The following is a 21,546-nucleotide window of genomic DNA, read 5'->3' on the forward strand; positions in this document are numbered from 1 at the left end:
AGAGGCTTGGGAAGGTGGATGTGTTGCTCTATGCGGTCGCGAATGTGTGCACGCGATCGACAAGCTTTGGAAAGTTTCTCACTGCATTTGCGAATAGTCCTCTTCGTTCGCGTATAAGATTTTTGGCTGATGAAGATTTTGTTCTTCGCGACCGCAAAGGTAATTTCGCGATCACGATGTGTAAATCACTAGGCAGCAAACTTAAGTTTCAAAATCGAGGGTTTATTTCATATTTCACATTTTGGACTTAGAGAGCTCGGTTTGAGGCGAAATTTTGGGAGATTTTCAGAGAGAACATTGGGGTAAGAATTCCTATCTCGATTTTGGCTAATCTACATGAATCCATTGATAATTTCATCATCTAACTAGGGATTTGAGTTGGAAATGTGGGGAAAATGATATAACTTCTTAGACTAAGTTTTTGAGTTTTGAAAGGCTAATTGAGGTCGGATTTGAGTAATTCTTATATAGTTGGACTCGATATCGAATGGGTGTTCAAATTTAGTAAATTTGGTCGTGTTTTGAGACGTGGGCCAGGATTTGACTTTTGGATTGACCTTTTAATTCTTCACAAAGATCGTAATTTTCATTGTTTGAATTAGTTTCCTATAGTTATATTTATAGAATGAAATTATTTTGGCTAGATTCAAGCCGTTCAGAGTTGGATAATCGAGAAAAAGGCCTTCTAGTTGATTGATTTAGCGTGGTTTGAGGTAAGTGACTTGCCTAACCTTGTGTGGGAAAATTATCCCTTAGGATTGGTATTGTTTGCGATAATTGTGATATGTGAAAGCCGTGTACGCAAGGTGACGCGTGTGTACACGGGCTAAATATGGAAATTTCCGGTTTTAGCTATGTAGATCCTTTCCATGCCTTAATTGAATTGCCTTAACATGTTATAGTCATCATTTTTAGTCTAATTTCATATGTCTACTTGCCTTATCTTTTACTTGTTAATTGCCCTACACATTAAGTTGAAGTTCTTTTTTCTTTATTCCGTATTCATTATTTAACTGCTGAATTCATTACTTGAAATTGCTATTCTTGGAATATCTTGTTGTTGAAATTGGTATTGAGTTGCAAAGGTCGTGATTTCTATTGAAGCAAAGTGTTAAGTTGTGAAATATCATTCAATTGAGTTATTCTTCCGGTTGTTATTGTTGAGACTTTGTGTACATTATGGGTGAGCTGAGGGCTCCTTGTTGTGAAATTCTGTTATTGTTTAGTTTCTCTGGCAAGTTGTGATATTGGACACTTGAGGTGCAATTTGTGATACGTTGTGATGTTGATACGCATACGGTGGTAAAAGGTCTGGAGGTTGAAACACACGCAGTGAGATAAAGTGGGCTTGATACGCGTGGCTAGTAGGGGAACTACTAGAAGTCGTGCGGTATAATAAGATGGGCTAAAACGTGGGATGCTATTTCGGAAAAAATAATTTTCAAAACTAAATGTAAAGGCTCCCGCGGTATATAAGGAAAAAAAGCGAGTTACTTTTGTGATTTAGGACTACGAGGCGGTACCTTGATAGTGGCCCTTGTTGATCTTTCGTTATTTGCTGTATTTATCTTGGTTGTTTGTTTCCTTAACATGTCAATCCTTATTTACTTCCGTGTTGTATTATCTTCCTTGATTCTGTGTAGTTAACTTTTGGTAATTCCTTATCTGCTCCATTTCCATTGGCATTACCATTGTATTGTTACATCTTTCGTCCTGTTTTTTATTATTTCTAGTAGGGCCTTGACCTGACCTCGTCACTACTCTATCGAGGTTAGGCTTAGCACTAACTGGTTACCATTGTGGTGTACTCATACTACGTTTCTGTACATCTTTTTATGCAGATCCAGGTACATCTTATCAATCCCGACACTACTGAGTTGAGTTTGCATTGGAGACTTCAAGGTACACATGCTCGCGTCCGCAGGCCTCGGAGTCCCTTTCTATTCCTTTTTTTTTACAGTTTTCCTACTTTACTAGATACAGTTGTATAGGAATGATTTGGTATTGTCTTAGAGCATGTGACTTGTATTACGCCGGGTTTTGGGCTATTGTATACACTTTGAGCGATAGAGATTTCCCTTTTTATGTATGTTGTTGAGTTTTGAGATTTTAGATTATTGTTTTCATTCAGTTTCGCATGTTTGTTAGGCTTACCTAGTCTTAGAGACTAGGTGATGTCACGACATCCTCCGGAGAAAAATTGGGACTGTGACAGAAAGAATCTTCAGGTTCTTTAATGGATGCCCACTTGAATTTTCAGTAATTCGTCTCATCATTAATGATTCAGGATGGCCCAAACGGCCATGCCAAAGCACAAAAGTATTTGAATCAGTAAACTTCTGATTTACAATAGAGTGTGTTTTAACTGTACTAATATTTTAATAGTATAAGCCAGAAGATAAAGTTGGTAACTTTTCTACAATGCACTTCTCGCCAGAAATATTCTTTGTAAACCAAAGATATTCTGTATTCATTTTATCTATCATCTTATCATGATACCCATTTCGGCGGATATCTATAAAACTCAACAAGTTTCTTCGGGACTTGGAGGAGAACAATGCATTGTCTATAATAAGTTTTGTTCCCTTAGACAGAAATATAGTGGCTCTTCCGGAGCCTTCAATCAAACTTATATTACCAAAAATTATAGAAACATTTACTTTTTCCCTTTGCAAATAAGAAAAGTATTTCTTATCTTTGAATATGGAATGAGTTGTTCCACTATCATTTACACAAATATCTTCATGATTGGTCTTTGATCCAAACATAATTTGAGGATTATCCAAAATCTTCAAAATGACATAAACAAAATAAATATTATAGTAAACATCATTATCAAAGCATATCTTTTATTTATGTACAACAATTACATAACTATATTATCTAATACAAATAACAAAAATTAAAATATTTAAATATTTACATATTCATCATCAATCACATGACTTGTTTCTCCCTCTCGAAGTGCAAAGTAATCAGTTACATCCAAATGCATGAAGTCAATATTATCTTCATAAATAAAATTTACTTCAGCATTTTTCTCCGTCTTCTTTGGGGAGGCTTGATAAAGCTCAAACAGGTGCTTTGGCGTACGACACGTACGTGACCAGTGCCCTTTTCCTCCACATCTATAGCATGTATTTTCTGCATTTGTTGCTTGCACCACTTCATACTTTTGTTCCTTCCTTTTCCACTGCTGGTGGTGAGGAGGGTTCTTTGGTGCATCATTACTATCATGATTAGAGTTTTTTCCTCGACCACGACCATGACTGGGGCCATGACCACTTCCACGCTTAGCTTGGTGGAAGTCCGTCTCAATGACTTCAGGGAATGGACAAGAACCAGTAGGTCAACTTTTATGGTTTTTCATTAATAGTCCATTATGTTGCTCGGCTACAAGAAGATGTGAGATAAGTTCAGAATACTTTTTGAATCCCATCTCTCGATATTGATGCTACAGGAGCATATTCGAGGCATGAAAAGTGGTAAAAGCTTTCTCCAACATATCATGATCAGTAATATTAACACTACATAATTTTAATTAAAAAATAATTCTGAATATAGCAGAATTATAATCACTGATAGATTTAAAATCTTGTAGTCTTAAATGAGTCCAGTCATAACATGCATGTGGAAGAACGACCATCTTCAGGTGGTCACATCTATCTTTCAAATTATTTCACATTATGATTGAATCTTTAACGTTAAGATATTCCATTTTCAAGCCATCATCAAGGTGATGACGTAGGAATATCATTGCTTTGGCACAGTCTTGGTTTGATACCTGGTTTTGATCCTTGATGGTGTCTGCTAGACCCATCGCATCAAGATGAATTTCAGCATCAAGCACCCAAGACATGTAGCTTTTGCCCGATATATCCAGAGCTACAAATTCAAGTTTAGAAAGATTTGACATTATTTAGATAAAGAAATTTTGTACCTTTGATACTTTCAAAGTATTTTCTCGAGATAACAGAGTCTCGTGCTGATAACGTGTTATAAAATAAAGATTGTAAAATAAAGACAAGTATAGAGAGAAATTGATATATTATTCAACTTCAAACTGATGTACATAATGAACTAAAATCTCCTTTATTTATAGAAGAAAGGAAGTTACTGTAAAAGTTGTTGCGTAAGCTGCTACTACAAGTTGCTACTGCAAGTTGCTATGTAAGCTGCTTGTAAGCTACTACTGCAAGATGTTGTGTAAGCTTCTTGTAAGTTGTTATTGTACCAGATATAGATAAATAATCTAGGGGGTAATATTTATCCATAAAGGAGTACCGAAATGATAAGCTTCTCTAGAAGGCTTATTTTCAATAGAGTACTAAATAGATAAACATATTTACGGCGGAGTCCCATATGAATAAGTTTCTTCGTAAAACTTATCTACAACGGAGTAATAAATGAACATTCATAATATAGTAATATATTTATAACAGTAGTAAGGAATGTTTTCTCCACTTTCAGTCGCGCTAAATATCAAGAAAATGGGTGCACGAAAACAATGGTTTTCATGGACATTAGCAACTTGTTTAAGTAAAATAATTTTACGTACTTTCCATTTGATAGAAAAATAAACATCATATATAGTAAATATTGGATTGTTCATTCACCTTGAGTTAAAACCAACCCAACAAAGTATATATATTGACCAACTTCAAGCTTCCACGGAGCCCTGGAAAATGATTGAAGACAACAAGAATCAAATACTTCAAAATAAAATGAAATAAAATAAAAAGGAAAAAGGGAATCATCCTTTATCCTGGTGAGTTTACTTGCAAAGTATCTGATTAAAATAAAATTTTACGTAAGATGACCTGAACTTTGAGAGATGAAAAGGATAAATTAAGATTTATATATGTACTATTTCTTATTGATACAATCACTCCCTCTTATGATGTCAAATAACCTTTTTTGTATATCTTCATGCTTTTGGGGACAATAATCGGCATGATATCACATTCTTTGAAAGGCATTTTTTCCCAACAAATTCCCGACTAATATTGGATACCTAGTTGAATGAATCTGCCCTTGGTTTCAGAATCTCAAACAGTAAGACGTGTCAAAGCAAAACACAAGAAAAAAACTGCATGTTATCATTATTAATATCCTTTTTAAAGGCAGGAGGAAAAACTTAATAAAAATGAGGTAATAGATTAACACTGACCCCTTTTCAGAAACAAGAAGTACTAATAAAGTAATATTTCCTCCCAGTAGTATTGTCACTTTTCCATGATTCAGTTCGTAATAATTAGTGAACAAATTCTTTTAATTCAAATATTCTAAGACAGAAATATATATTATTGATGTTATTACTTTTATGTAATTTAGAATAATAGTAATATCTCGCTTATTTGAATAGTTATTAAAATTTATATTCATTTAATTCCACTTTATCTTTAAGAGACCAACATTTGTTCTCCACTTATTCCGAAAGAAGTCCACCTTTTCGTCTCAAATCCATCTTTAAAAACATAAATGCAATGTTTTCATGACAAAAACGTTTCATGATAAAGAAAACGCTACTCTTGCAGATACCAATGTTACAAATTCTACATTTTAAATAACCTTACTATATATATATAGTTTTCTTTGGGTACAACACAAAACAAATAATTCTTTATATTGACGATCTATATAATTTAAACTCTTTGATGATTATTGCAATCTTTAATGCACAAGACGTGTGAACTCACGTGGCGCCATGACTATGTATAGACCGTGATTATCACAATATTAAAGTAGAAAAGTGAATTATAAGATTAGATTAATCCTCAAGAGTGTTTGATTGTTCATAACGCCCTTTTTTCAATTAAATTTAGTTCCGAGCACTATGATTATTATTCCTATTATTGTTATGACTCATCGAGTGAAGAAAAATCTTAAGTAAGACTTTCAGATTTGTCTTTTCAAAGAACGTTAAACCAATGTCGCCTACCCCACCTACCCAATTAGCCTCAGGTCGTCTCTTAATTTGGATTCAAGTACTTAAACCAGTCTAAATATAAAAGTGATGATTTCTTTATGAAAAATAGAAAAATCAAGAAAAAATAATATTTAATTTCCATCACTTGTTTTACTATTTTTTGGTAATAAAATATTTCTATTACCAAGTGAATGTTTTATTTACAATTTCCTTCTCCTTTTTTTATACTCAAACAAAGACTTTATTAGGCTGAATCCAACAAACTTACAATAAAACTAGAAGTAACTCATGTACAAAACATTTTACAATAAAACTAGGAGCATATTCCCAATAGTGATTCGGCATTTACCTTACGTTAACACAAATTACTATATTCGTAACTTTTCCTTATTCATGGGTCAGTCTTCTCCTCAAAAGTCTAAAGGCGAAATACAGTTCAAGCGCCTACTCAAGCGCTTACGCTTAAATTAGCCGACGGATATATAATATATATATATATATAATTGTGTATAATTATTATATAATTTTTATATACTAGCTAGAAAAAGTAAACAGTAAAATCGACCGACTATTTACGTAAAGATCTCGAAATCCATGTTGTCTAAAAGTTACACTATGGGCCAACCGTGTATGCTCCACTTATGTAATACGGCCCAATCATAATTCTCATACCACCTTTCGGAGTGGAATTTTATATTTATAATCGCAAATCCCTATTTACTTTTTAGACGAGAACACTAAATTTACATAATTGACTTGTTAAACAAATGTGTTTATCCAACTACCAAGTCAACCAATTCTCTCTCTTTTCGTTCTTTTTTCCCTAGAAGTTTAGGTGAAGTATGCCTTGTGTATTCTTACATTTTATTTCCTTTGCCTCGTCTACTTGTTAAGTCTTCTTACCAACTATGTCTATGTGTTGACTTAATTTTGTTTGATACCTATCAACAATATTCTAAAGTATAATCTGACTGAAACTTGTACCAAGCCAAAGCAGCATTAAAAATTTAAGAGAGAGAGAGAGAAGAGAGAGAGAGAGAGAGCGCAATTTGGTTGACTTATAGTAGTGACAGTCAAATCAAAATAAAAATGAAACACACACACAATGAGTTGGAGTCCTTTTGGAGTTCGGCAGTCCTTTAAATTATTTATTTTGTCTAGGTACCTAGAATCGGAATTATTAGAGTACTTATGAGTTTTATGATAAGTTCTGCACTTTGTTTTAAGTATAAGAACATGACTCGATCTCCCTTGAAATTATGAGATATTGGCTACCAATACTTATATTCTTTCTCTGATATAATTGTTTAATATTCCATATAAATTTTTGTTGCAACCATATAGTACGTGTCTTTTGGTTTAATTATGAAAACCAAGAAAAAGAATTTCAAGAACACACCAGTAAATTTCATATATAAGCAAGTAAAAGTTCTGGTTACAACTTTGAGCCTCCTTTTCTCAAAAAGGAATACAAAAAAAAACCAAGAACAGATAAAAATTACGCAGTATATCCCATTTTGATACACTTTACATTGATGAGATCATAGGAAAAATTCAGATGATAAAAGTCCAAAACATTCTCTGAAGAACTTGTTTCTTATCTTGATCAGCTGCACAAAATGGAATGAACTGTGAAATCAAATACTAATATATGTATCAAATATTCTATCACTCATCACTATAATAGAGGAAATTTTTACTCCTCTTATTAGACAAACAACAAGAAGCTAAGCCATTTGTTTTTCTCTTCAAGTCCTGACCAAAGGTGAATTCATTGGAGAGTGAACTGGTGAATTCATGAAATCATCCATTCTTCGAAACGATAAGCTGATTTGAAGTTTGCTCCTACTGCATTGTTTCTTAACAGCAGCTTTATTATTAAGTCCCTTTGTTTGAAGCACAAAGTTCCTTATCCTTCTTAAAGCAGTTCTCATTGTTTCATCGTCCATATTTGCAAAACAAACTCTAAACCAACCTGGTTCAGAACAATGAAAAGAACAACCTGGTGAAACATTAAGCTTCACTTCATTTATAATAATTCTCCACAATTCCAATTCAGATTCTAATGTTGGCTCTTTTAGTAGTCTTCTTAAATCCATCCAAAAGAATAAACCAGCATTGCTCTTCAATGTACTAATTCCAACTTGTGCTAGTCCTTTAGTGAACATCCCGTGTCTTTTCCCTACTCTTTCAGAACTCTCAGCAATGAATTTTTCAATGAAAATTTCATCAGACAACATTGATGCAATCAAATGTTGTGTCTGTGTTGAAACGAGCCCGAAGCTTGACATTTTTCTTGCAATGTTGACTACAGTATCGTTGTATGAATAAACAATTCCGACTCTGAATCCAGGAAATCCCAAATCTTTCGACAAGCTATAAACAATGTGGATCAAATCTTTGTTGCATCCAACATGTTCTTCAACTATTTCAGAAACACTGATAAATTTGGGCTGATCAAAGACCGTAGCAGCATAAATTTCGTCGCATATTAAGTGGATGTTTTTCGAATTTATGAATGTTACTATGTCTCTCAGTGTGTCACTGTCAAGAAGAGTGCCTAGTGGATTTGAAGGATTGTTTATAAGCAAACCCTTTATATTAATATTGGATTCTTGAGCTTTTTCATATGCAGCTTCTAAGGCTTTTTTAGTGACCTTGAAATCATTAGAACTGTCACAAACAACTGGAAAAAGTTGTACACCAGTTCTCCACCTTAAATCTCTGTCAAATCTGCAATATTACAAATGAAAAATTAATTAGTGTATGCCAAAATAAGTAAAGCAGCAAAAAGGAAAATAGCTAAAGATTTTTTTCTTTTTTATGACTTTATTCCCTTGTGCTGGAAAGCAAACTTGAAAACCATGCAACTTTTTTTAATGATTTTTACAATACTAAGTAGCGAAGCCAGAAATTTTACAAAAAATATTCACGGTTTAATGTACATCTATAAAAAGTAATTTTTGACGTATACAAATAATACTCCATAATTTTCTATATAATCGGTATAATTTATGTGGCTACGCCACTCCCTATTTGTCCTTGAGTGAACAGAGGGAGACATGACTGATAAAAATGAATTAGGGATGACTTTATGGGTCAAATGAGAAATAAATAAATTGATTATGATACAACTTAATAAAAAGAATTTGTCTTTGTCACTTAGGACCACAGGAAATTATGAAGGATGTTACTACAGGATCCTATTTTCTCTGTTTTGTACAGATGAGTAGTTGATTTCATGTCCCACATCAATAATTTAACTAGGTCCAAGCACCCAAAATAAGTTTAAAATATGCAGGTCAAGGGAAGACACTTGTGATATTGATTTGTAAAAGATAAGAGCCCCCAAGTTGAAAATAAAAAAGATTAACTAGGATTTTCTTAAAGAAAATATAAGTAATTATAAGTTGGTAACTAAGGACTCTTAGAAAAGTTCTCCTTCTTTTGGGAAGGGAATGAGGATCCCTAATACTGGGTTATGGGTTAAGAATTCAAATAATGTGGTTTTCTTGATTTGAGCCGTGAGAAGGGAGAAACTGCGACATGAAATTAATCGAAACAGTAAATTTCGAATACTGAATTATTAAGAAATTATAAGTCATTCTTACCCAGGATAATATGGGGTAGGAACCAAAAATGCATCTCCAGGATTGGCCAAACAAAAAGCCAGTGTTTCATGAGCTCCAGTTGCTCCTCCACTCATAACTATGCGATTTGGGTCAAACGTGACTCTGTCTCCTCTCACTTTTTCCATAAACCTTGCAACTGCCTGAAATTAAGATACATATATTTCTTAAGGTAATTAGAACACTGAATAATTTAGAGTGTAAAAAAAATAGGAATATGTGTTTAGCTGGTCTTTTTCTTACAAAAATATTCATACCTGTCTAAATTCTGGCAAGCCATGATAGTCTTGAAAAATGGCAATATCTTTGAAATCTTCAGCTCCTTCAGTTGTGCAAATGGAGGCTTTTGGGTTATTCACCACCCATTCTTGGATTAAATCAAAGCAAAGCTGCAAAATACATCAAAATAGAGAAATTAACAAAAACTCTAAAGTTTTCAGTTTTAGCCATTTTATCAAGAAAAGAGCAGAGAATATGTTGTTTTTATCTCCTACCTGATTTTCTGCAAGACCCATCTGAATAACTCCATTTGGATTGTTAGAGAGATGAAAAGGGTCATTTTCATAAGCCTTCCAACCATCAAAATAAGCTGAGTTTTCTCCATGTCCATCATTTGTTGCTATTTTTGAAAGAAGCTGCTGCTTTTGGACGTTGCCTGAAATGAACACCATCTTCTGAAAGTTGTAGAGAAAATCAAAGATTATCAATATAATGAAGTTGGTGTTGGCTAATTTGCTAAAGGTTTTATGGTAAAAGAAGTTCTTTTTAGACTTTGAATATTTGTTTGTACAAGTCTTGTAAATTTGTGGAATGAAAATTGAGTGGAAGTGATGCCTTTATTTATACTAGTAATTCCACATTGTCATGGTCTCTAAAGAAGTTTCCATGAAAGATAAGATCTACACGCACTCGTAACACCCCCCCCCCCCCCACAACTGAAAAAGTTAGTATTTCTTTTGAAAATACAATCTTGAGATACGTTAGGTGGTTTAATTAGTACGTGTGTATATGCTAATAGCGCACTAGTTATGAACTGTACAAGGTCCCTTCATTTCCCTACTCCCCCACCAAACATTATTACAACTCTAAGACAGTGTTTTAAAAGGCATGGGCATAAAGCTTTGCGTTTTACATATATTTTTCAGGGAGGTGTAAGTTCCGAGGCACGGAATTTACGTCTTATTTGTATTTAATTTTTAATATTTCATAAAATAATATAATTACAACAAATATTTATAAATAGGTAAAATTACATAAAAATTAAAAAATAAACTATAAATATATGAAAAATATTTATAGATGTGCTCCATCCCCAAAAAAAAACTAGTCAAAACAATCTATTATATACTACTTACAAGCACAAACAACTTGAGTTGAAAAGAAAATTCTACATGGATGAACAAAAAGGATGACTAACCTGCAATTTGAACTTTGAACTTGCTGATATGATGGAGAATAGAGTTCTCTTTGTATTTGCAAAAAAAAAAAAAAAAAACTCGGTTATTCGTTACTTTTGGGAGATAGTAACATACTAGCAGACAAGATAAAGAATTTGAAAAGACCATAAATTAGGGCTTTCATCAATAAAAAAGGTCTTGACTTTTAAATTTAATATTTTGGTTCCTTTTTAAAACTTTTGATTAATTATAAACTAACTTTTGAGAATTTGGTTATTATATGAAGGATTTATTCAGCAAATTTTATTTTTATTTGAAAAAGTCTTTGGGCTTACGCCTCACTACAAAAACGCGTCTCAAACGCCCGAGCGTACGCCCCAAATTGCTGGGCGTACGCCTCTTGAGACTTTCGCGCCCTACCATTGCCTCGAGCCATTTTTTATGCGACTCGCCCCGGGCGAAAAAGCCTTGTAAAACACTGCTCTCGGGGATAAATATGAAATGAATTCAACTATTTACAGTGACTACATAATTAATTTTTGTACTATTAGTATATTTAATTAGTTATAATAGGTGATATATTATACTATATATTACGTATTGCTCCAAATTACGTTCACCTGATGGTATTAAAAAATTATATACAGTCTGATCGTATGAAATACATTTTCTTTAAAAAGTTGGGAGTCTTCAAAACTTTCTACAAAATGTTTCAAGAAAAAAAGAGTAAAAGATTTACAGCTAGGTTTTATACATTTTGTCCTTCTTCATTGTTCGTTGCAGGAAATTTAGAGAATTTCTTGACGACTCTTTCAACTGTCTATTTGAAGGCACCGTAGCTAATTACTGTGTAAACTACTTCTTCAATCCTTCATTCTATTCTTGATGAAATAAATATATGAAAATGAACTTGTAACTTATATATTAAAGACTTAACTAATCTCATATTATATTGCATTATTACAAAAGGCTACAAATTTCTAATGCAAATAAATGTCGGCGAATATGGGCAGTTTATGTCAAACCAATGGATAACATAAGGAATTACTTAGCTGTTTGGTTGCAACTTTAAAAACTAAGTGTAGGTTTAATCACAATCATGTCGGATCATGTGTTCATTTTCTAAACCTAAAAGACAAAAGTAGGAAATCGTACGTGTGTTTCTTTTTGTGTTGCTTTCCAAGTGATTGTCTCTACGATTGTACAGAAAAAGAAAAAAAGAATACTAGGTATTTTATATCCAAATAGAAAGGTTTACTTTCGAACATAATGGTCCACATATAATTATAAAACTACTGAAAATAATTTCTCTAAAAGTCTTCAATGCTTTGCGCTTAAAAACCACAAAGAAAATAGAAGAAAAGATCAAGCAGTATGATTCCCCACAAGGCTAAAACCGTTCTTGAATTGAATGGTAGGTTTAATAGCAAGGTTACCATTATTCTAGTTCCAGAAGGGTGTAAAATTTAACTGTGTATATTACAAGTTTAAATTTTATAGAGTGACCGTATAAAAATACTTATATAATCAAGTCATTTAAAAGATTTTATATATATATAAACTCATTAGATATACATTTCATTTCCTTATTGTTCACTTTGAATCAAATCCTGATAATTTCTAAAAACGCATCACATATACCATTTAACGGAGTTGTTACACTTATATGTACTCCTAACTTTTATTAATTTCTCGAACTTCCAATGCAAAACTTTATTCGCATACTCAATATGTCTCTCTAGCTCACTCCAATAACAATTTTTTGAGGGGGAAAAAACAAAAAATTGTGGCTTCTAGTATGCATTTGACTTGTGAGATTAAGCAAGTCAACTAATGATTATTACCTTCTTACACACATCTGATATGTTTAGCTAAAAACGTAGAGCTAAATCGAACTTTGAACCGTTAATTACGTACACGTTCAGGCACATGCACAAAAATAGAAAGGAAACGTGAATTATTTGCATTTAATGCATTAGAAATCCTTCATATTATAGAACGCGGTCGGAGCCTCAATTTTCCTTCCATTTTTCAATTTCTTCCTAAGTTTTTGGTAGGAAAAAGAATGCTTCCTAAATAGCATGGTACAATTTGTACTTCTATTTCATGAAAATAATACACTTCTTCCTATCTTTGGCACTGCATTATTGGGGTTATTTTATAGGGCTTTTTTTATTTTTAACTAGCGTCAGAAATTATTTATATTCGGTAGCCGAAAAAGTGTATAATATTTGTATAATTTTTGTATATAACATACAGAATATATATATATAAAATATATATATTTTTTTGCTATTATTTTGAGACCAGTCATACAGTGTCATTTTTTCAACTTTATATATAGTAGTCTTCACGTTAGACAATTAATGTAACATGGTCACAGTCTGTGATTCTCACTTTTATGTCCACACATACTTAAACAATGCTTTGACTATTTTAAAATGGATAACACTTATATTTACAAATTACATTTTTTTATCCCCTCTTTAAAAGCTCTCCACTTTACTCCTTTGCTAACTCCTAACTCGCAACTCTAGAATTGAAAGTGGCGATTGCATACCACTTGAATAATATAAAGGGTATTCGGGTCAAATCGAAAGAAATTGACACTTGCGCTTGCACAGAATGTTGTGTAATAGATCGGATCAGATGCTTTTCTAATAGATTGGAAATAACATTTGCACAGAATGCTATGTAATTGATCGGATCAGACGCTTTATAACATTAAATATTGGAAATTTTCTGGGAGACTCTCTCTCTCAGGTGAAGGCTTATTTGACAAGAGGTTTTTTTCTTCTTTTTGTTCTTTTTTTGATTTCTCGCTCAATGTGTGATATTAATATTTGAGCTCGATTAAATTTAAATTCGTGTTGGAAAATCTTACATTGGGATAAAGCACTTTTTAACAAAGATAATTATATATCACAATTAGAACTAGAAATCTTTAATTAAGAATAAAGAAATATTTATCTTGGTTAAATAAATCGAATGAAGTTTGTGTATTCAACTCCCATTGACTTACAACTTACGTGCAAAGAAATTTGGCATACACTAGCAATTATAAAAAATAAATTTTACCCAAAAGTCTAGAAGGGTTCTGGTCCCATACTTTGAGAGCACATTAAATATAGCATTTCAGTGTATACTTCCTTGTTAGCCATCTGGATACAATTCCACCGTCTTGTGACTGTGGCACTTGAACTACCAATGTCTTAATTTGCCGGTGTTGCTATATTTTCCAAAAACAATTGAGGCCCCACTGTGGAAAGAAACCCAAAAAAAAAAAAAAAAAGAATTTTAATATAATACGAGTCTTAATTTTGATCATTCTCAAAGTCAACTTTGGAATAAATTTATATTTTAAACCTCATCTCTTAAGAGTTAAGATCACTTATTTTTACCGATTTCTAGAGAAAAATTAAGTGTTGAATGATGACATGAAAATATGATACGTAACTTTTCAGACCAATTTATTAAAAGTAGGGGTGTACATGTACCGGGTGGGTTTGGATTTTATCAAAATCAAATCAAACTAATTATATCGGTTTGGATTGGTTCGATTTTGTCGGATTTTTCGGGTTTTTCGAGTTTTTTTGTTACATGAATATTATTTCAATTTTGTATTATTAAAATTATAGATAAAATTTTGATAAGTAAATATATGTTTACTAAAAAAAATATAACAAACATATGATCTATTAAAGCGATTTTACGGGAGAACTTTTTTTAGTAACACATAATAGTTTATTTTCTTAGTTATCTACCAATAATTTTTGGTTGATGTACGCTTTCAGGGTTAATCAAATTTAATAATTAAACATAAAAATCAATATGATACCTAAATAATAATATATTCTATATAATTTTAGATTATCGAAATATCACTTCAAATTCGAAAAACATATAATAAATCTTGACATATAAATATGAAAGAACAAAGAGATGATTGACGCATTTCAATAACACATAATAAGAAAGTGATACAATCTATTATTTAAAATAAATAAAAATGAATGCACTTTATAGTTCTATTAAATATTATATCATATAGAGTATCTCAAATATTTCTAGACATCTTTTAACTAAAATTCTATATAAAGTCTTAAAATTATATATAAAAAATTATATATTCATATATCGGTTTGGTTCCTATTTTTTTACTCAATACCAAACCAAATTAAACCAAATCTAGTCGAATTTTTAAATTGATTTGGTGTGTTTTTTCGGTTCAGTTTGTACTACCCTAATTAAAAGTATATAAAAGTTTACATATCACTGGAAAAAAAGGTTATCTACACAATAGAGTTATAATTAGTACATGCACCTACGTAAATTACGATAAACGTGAATCACCATAACCATGTGATTTGACTAACTTAACTTCGTATCTTGTGAATCTCCAAAAAATTACCCTAAGCTAGTGAGACATGGGAATAGCTACCTCCATCGTGAGGACGAAAGCAAAAAATTTAAGGCTTTTGTTGATAGCACGGTTCAAACTCGTGACATGCCCGTGATTATTGACGGACGCATGCGATGATAAGCGGGTTCAACTGAACTCGTTTCATCAAAAAATAATGTTGTGTATATATATAAATTATGATTAAAGTTGCATAAATTTTATATAAATATTTTATTTGAATCCACTTGACAAGTAATATTTTACGACTAAAGTTATATACTTCTAAGATTGAACCCGATTGTACAAAATCTTGGGTCCACTAGTGCTTGTGATATGCACATGTATGTGCTACGCCCTTACTAGACCAAATCCTAGGTGTTGTGGCTATTTATATCTGTGTTGTCAGTAAATTATTTATTATTTTCTTTAGCAAAGCTCTCCACTGTGAATAGGGTAAATTTCACGTATCAAAATACTTTTGAATAAATATTCAAATTCGCTCATCTATTTTTTATTTTGATTTCAATTTACCCTTCATGATACTTCATGTTTGAGCTCCATCAGCTCAAGGACAAATATGAGATAACTTGCTAATGGTGAGTGCATAAACGACCCTAAAATATTATAAAAGATTAAAGGCGGATCAAGTATTTGAATTTTATGGGTTTAAGTTCAGAATTCTACTACATCGCGTCTAATTTAATGAGTTCAAAATTTATTTTTGCACTTATTAGCTGAATTTTTAACACATATACATAATTTAAGTGAAAGTTATTGAGTTTAGATAAACTAAAAACTTCTTTATTGGATCCGCCAAAAGATAAAATTAAAATATTTCATATAGTAGAGAAATATTTGTATATCTTTTTTCAGTAAAATTTAAAATTAATTAAGGACGGAGAAGTGTCTCTGCAAAATTCTCGTGTTTCCCTTATGAAAAATGTTAGTTTTTGGGAAAAGGACTTCATGTACTAGCTACTAGTATCTAGGCTTTTCGTATAGTTCTAAGAATTTACTATTATTTCACCAAGCAAATGCAGTACCAAAAATGGTTGCTTTTTCTCCGTCCACACATTTTAAGCAATTTTTCTTTCTAAGTTTTCCTCACGTGCATGACTCTGTACTTTAATAGTACTAATCATAATATCATTTATCCCAATTTATATGACTGTTCCACATATTTTGGGACATTCCAAAATAATTCATTTATAATACTACTTTTTATATTCTAAAAGTTTCATTTTGAAATTATAATTAAATGTGTTTTTTTTTAGTGAAGTATTTTTTTTTATTACTCAAGATATTAGAGAAACAAAAATTAAGTTCGTATCTAATAAAATGGTGTCAGGTAAAATAGGAGTAGTAATTATAGTATCACCAAGTTCTTGAATACATATATAGTTACGTTTAAACGTGCTTGAATAGCACCAAATACCTATCTTGAACCTGAATTTAATAGACCTAAATGGCTAACTTATCAATACCATTTAATCCTATTTTATAAAGTCAAAAAATTCTATTTTATGGGAGACAAAGAAAAAAAAAAGGCAAAGACAGCGAAAAAGAAGTGATTATTGACCTAATCTACTACGTGTTTTATCTCTTTTAAAATAAAGCAAGAGCAACATTTGAACAGTGGCGGCCCAACCTCATCGGAGGTCTAAAGCAAAATCTTAATAAGAGTGTGTATATATATATATATATATATATATATATATAATTTAATGAACATCGTTTTTAAAAAAATTAGACAAGTGAGGATGTGGAATTAAAAAAAATGAGAACTTAGTTTTATAAATACAGAAAATTAAATGAATTTAACGTTGATTGCATCACAACTGAAATGGGAGAACCCAGAAAACATAAGTGACTCCTTTTTTTTAGTAAGTCCCTTTCTATATTTGGTAACAATTCAACTTTAGATTTTTTTTTTACCATTAATGAGATGATTTCTAACCCAAAAACTTTTATGATTTATTTAAGATTACAAGTTTCAAAAACCTTCATTTATTTCATAAAATCCATATCCAGTCAAATACTTTCATACAAATTGGGACGGAGAGAGTATAATTTATGTTAGGAAAATAAATAATAAGTTAGATTATTAGATATAGTTACGTGACCAACTAATGAATAGAGAAATATAATTAAGTAAAAAAAAAAAAGATTGACAGAAAACTATTTTAGTTATATTAATTAGAGGAAGAAATCGAGTTATTAAAAATTAATATGACAATAAAGAAATAAATTTATTAATAATAAAAGATAATTATATAAATAATATACTACTATATATAAAACAATACTAGTAATTTTGAGGCCCTTAAATATTTGGGGCCTAATCACTTGCTTTAGGGTTGGGCCGCCTCTGCATTTGAACCATACGTAAATAAAGGGAAATAGAAGCATATGATTCATAAGCAGAAATAATATAGCCAGCAAACAATCAAACTTAATTGTTTTTAGCGTGCAACTCACCAATAAAATTACTAGTCACAAGAAAAATTCTATTTGAGTAAGAGAATGATTTGGAAAAGAGAGAACAAAGGAAATGTTGGTCAACCATGTGGGTGGCTCTTTTGCTTGGTTACTATTTTCAAATTAAGGGTGTCAAATAAATGGGTCGGGTCAAATTTAGACGGATATTTGTTGAAAAACATAGATGATCCTGTAAGAATATTACTTTAGGAATTCCAATAATCTAGTTAATTAATATATATCGTGATGCCGATCTTGTACATATTTCAATTTCAATGAACGGTGACACTATATCATCAATCCATTAATTCATATAAATTAATTTTCGCAATTTGCGAGGATCATTCTAGCTATATGAAAAATCCATGATTAATAATAATACAATAAGATAAATAACTTCAGATATCCTTATAGAAGTTTAATTGGGTAATGATATCGTGCAATTAAAAGTCATTTTTTCATTAATTTTTTTGTTTGTTTTTTCTCTAAATATGCAATTAAGTTGCTAAAAAATCAGCTATTGTGCAATAAAGTAAAATTATAGCCTACATTAAAACCATTGTTAGCCTCGCTTTGGTTCTTTCATTTTTATTTTTTATTTTGACAATTCTTCAATGAATTGATTTGGACCGATAATATATGTTGCACAAGTTGATCCAATATTAATTGAGATTAAATCTGTTCTAGCACTTAATCAAGACATCACTCACCTAATCCAGCAGGTTAAACATTTATGGTCAATATTAACACGTCAATATAATGCATTCACATAGTTGGAAACTTTCTTAGTTCCCTTTGAAAGTCAAAATTAAGGAATTTTGCTCTGGCAACCATGCTCTGAAACTTCAATAGTCCACTGGAGTAATATCTGAGTCAGAAATTAAACTACCTATGAATAATACTGGAGACTTTCTTTGTTCTGATTTTATTTTACCAAACTTATTTTTTCTTTGGTCAATCCTGCACATGCAAAATATCTAATTTCAAAATTTTGGGTCTCTAATTCCAGAATCATTCTGCTATTAAAAGCTGAGGAAATCAAGTTATCAACTAATTTGGGTCAAGTGGAGAAACATTCAAGATCTTGAGTGTGAATCATTTTTGAATTCTCTATTTATCAATCTATGTTCTTGTTTCTTGGGCTGATGTGAATAGGGAAAAGAAGAGAACAAGACATTAGCATGCCACAAAAGAATATAGAAACTAGGATTGAATGGTAGCCTTTCAACTTTGTTGAACAATTTTAAGGCTGTCTTGTCCTTCAAAATAAAGACCAAGGCAGAAACTTATTTTCTGACTGTGAAAATGCTAGAAGTAGTACTAATGTGGAAAGTGGAATTTAGCTCAGTTAATCTAGAGGATAAAGTTCAAGGCCAATAAGTTGATGAAATATCACAGTATATTTTGGTCATCATAAATATTAGTCTTGTAGTAGTATGTATTCTTCAGTTTTCTTGGACCAGCTGCTATAAGTCAAATATAAATAAAAATGGATGGGGAAAAAAAACTTTGGTTAACAGTACGTCTTTCTAGGAAAATCAAGGTGATGAAAAAAGGGTTACTGAAATGGCAGGGAATTCAGATTTCTAGGATATTAATTTTTGACAAGTGAAGTTTGCTCAGTTGGTAAAGCACATCTACTCACGACCGTTAGGTCCTGGGTTCGAGTCACGCTAGAGGGAAAGTGTTGAAAAACTATATATCCTCCGAAATTGAGAGGGAATTTCAAAAAAAAAAAACGTAAAAAGGACAGCCCGATGGACTAAGCTCCTGCTATGTGCAGGGTCCGGAGAAGGGTTGAACCACAAGGGTCGAGTATATCATTTTTTGACTATGAAGTACTAATAGAAAATATCCATGACTCTTGTACCACTATGATGTGCTGACTGAATGGCTGCCAGTGCTATAGCATATAAATTTTACACACCAAAATTGACCACCTCTATTCACTATTTTTTCATAAGAAGAACTACAGTATGAGCAGCAATACTTCTGTTCTCTCCGAGACTGTCAACTTTCTCATGAGTTTTTGCTTTCAAGTTTACAACAGATGGATCGGCACCAAGCAGCTTACACAAGTTGGCTCTAATTGCCTCCTTGTGCGGGCTCACTTTTGGTCTTTGTAGAATCAAAGTGGCGTCGAGGTTTCCCAATTCATAACCTGCTTCATGCATTAGACGCACCTGAAAATTGACCAAAAAGCAGGGACAAGTTAGATCATTTATTAATTCAAGTGCACATTAGTACTATCATTAGTGGTGATGAAAAATGAAATCGTGTATGAAAGGAAAATAGTCGTAAAACTTATCACTATACAAACATGGCATACTCGAGTAAGGAGGAGAAATTTCATCTTAATCTCTGTTAATGTATCATGTTCCTTACACATGGACAAATTTCCACATCGAGATAAAACGTGTCTATCCTTTCCAAGTTAAAAATCTAACTATTTAATTGTTGGCTTGAACTAAATCTTGAATTATCAACATATAAAATAATTCTCACTTTTGTTCTACTTTAGTAGTTTAGGTGTAATTGTCCCAGAGTCTGTACAATTTTCTACTCAGAGGTCCAAGTGACAATAGGCAATAAGCCAGCAGCAGTTGGTAGCTGTCTGATGCATATTATCAAGGAAAAACTACTTTGATCAGTTCAGCAATCCCAACTAACAGCTATCACTGTCATGTATTACCAAATGAGCTAAAGATTCCCTTAACATTGGAAGTGGTAGTATTACTATCTTACTAATTAGGTGCAGAAAATCCACTTCACCTCTCAAAGTAAGTGGATGACAGACCAGACCGCTATAAATCTAGCATTTCTGTGGGGCTAGCATAAAATTTGTGATTTGAATGGGGAGAAACATCAGTTGGACATATGCTATTTCTGGAACCTAGCTTATGCAGAATAAGAAACTAACTGTAGACTACTTTCTTTAACATCGCATTACTACCTCAATTCATTTACTACTTACAATTTCCTCATTTTTCACTCAATAGGAACCAGAAACTTGTTACTTTATCATAACCGAAATCAGAAAACTTGCCAACAAAAGGCATATCAAAGTAAATCAATAGCATTAACAACTTTCCAGGCTGTGACAGTGCCTAAAATAAACCACTGTTTCACATTAAGCTAGTATCCAAGATTCTATTCTGTTATGTCATGCTTTCAAGCAAATAAGACAGTGGTTAGTTAGGAGGCAGGTACGACAAACACAGTGAGAGGACCAACAATGAACCCCACCTAGGGAGATACTGTATAATATTTCCCTGAGTTGTTGGATTTTTCAGAACTTGTGAATGAGTTGTTTCACCATACATCATTATCTATATGTGTGATCTGTATACAGGTAAGTTGTATATGATGTGACCCAGAAAGCAACATTCATGCTTCAGCTTTTCCCTATTGAAGTAAATAGGGTAGATTAAAACCAATATTTCACAATCTATTAGGAAAGAGCACAGAAACCACCCTCCATCTCTACACTCTCCAACCAAATAAACACTTTTAGCAAGTTCAAAATCCTGATAAACAGAAAAGGGGAGAGTTCAAGTAGACTTATGATTTATTCTCGAGATTTTGATAAGAGAAGCTCTGTTTTCAGCAAGCGCTGGCGAGATACAAACTTAGAAGAAGCAGACTATTTAGCACCATGGTGTTATGGCAACTCGGCAAGTGGGACTGGAAACTATCAATGGAAAGTGGGAT

The 21,546-nt window shown here is 32.1% G+C and overlaps 3 protein-coding genes across 5 annotated transcripts in view; all 3 read right to left on the reverse strand.

Moving 5' to 3' along the window:
• LOC117272944 (1-aminocyclopropane-1-carboxylate synthase-like) overlaps nt 1-10,355 on the reverse strand; it is a 46,759-nt gene extending 36,404 nt beyond the window's left edge. The window contains exon 1 of the mRNA XM_009591758.4: nt 10,276-10,355. The gene's annotated coding sequence lies outside the window, so the exon portion shown is untranslated. The remainder of the gene's footprint in view (nt 1-10,275) is intronic.
• Nucleotides 7,317-10,395, reverse strand: LOC104087335 (1-aminocyclopropane-1-carboxylate synthase-like). 2 transcript variants are annotated; one of them, XM_070182845.1, is made up of 5 exons: nt 10,276-10,395; nt 10,053-10,241; nt 9,816-9,947; nt 9,541-9,701; nt 7,317-8,662 (listed from the first exon to the last, which is right to left on the reverse strand). In XM_070182845.1, exons 2-5 carry the CDS (start codon nt 10,227-10,229, stop codon nt 7,678-7,680), a joined length of 1,455 nt encoding a protein of 484 aa, XP_070038946.1. In that variant the 5' UTR covers nt 10,230-10,241; nt 10,276-10,395; the 3' UTR covers nt 7,317-7,677. The 2 variants fall into 2 exon arrangements, with proteins under 2 accessions (XP_070038946.1, XP_070038945.1); XM_070182844.1 differs by having other exon boundaries at nt 10,053-10,290.
• A 9,237-nt stretch (nt 10,396-19,632) lies between these two features.
• The window catches only part of LOC104087336 (2-C-methyl-D-erythritol 2,4-cyclodiphosphate synthase, chloroplastic), an 82,253-nt gene continuing 80,339 nt past the window's right edge, over nt 19,633-21,546 (reverse strand). For both annotated transcript variants that reach the window (XM_070182847.1, XM_009591760.4), the window contains one exon: nt 19,633-20,018. In XM_070182847.1, the coding sequence (XP_070038948.1) occupies nt 19,785-20,018 (234 nt within the window). In that variant the 3' untranslated portion in view covers nt 19,633-19,784. The remainder of the gene's footprint in view (nt 20,019-21,546) is intronic.

The sequence above is a fragment of the Nicotiana tomentosiformis genome, chromosome 8 (genome assembly GCF_000390325.3).
Source record: "Nicotiana tomentosiformis chromosome 8, ASM39032v3, whole genome shotgun sequence".
Classification (NCBI taxonomy): domain Eukaryota; kingdom Viridiplantae; phylum Streptophyta; class Magnoliopsida; order Solanales; family Solanaceae; genus Nicotiana; species Nicotiana tomentosiformis.

Coding starts and splice junctions, on each gene's coding strand:
- LOC104087335 (XM_070182845.1), bottom strand. CDS start 10,229: ATGGTGTTCATTTCAGGCAACGTCCAAAAGCAGCAGCTTCTTTCAAAA. Junction 9,948..10,052: donor TGGGTCTTGCAGAAAATCAG/GTAGGAGATAAA, acceptor TGTATTTTGCAG/CTTTGCTTTGATTTAATCCA. Junction 9,702..9,815: donor GCTTGCCAGAATTTAGACAG/GTATGAATATTT, acceptor TCTTAATTTCAG/GCAGTTGCAAGGTTTATGGA.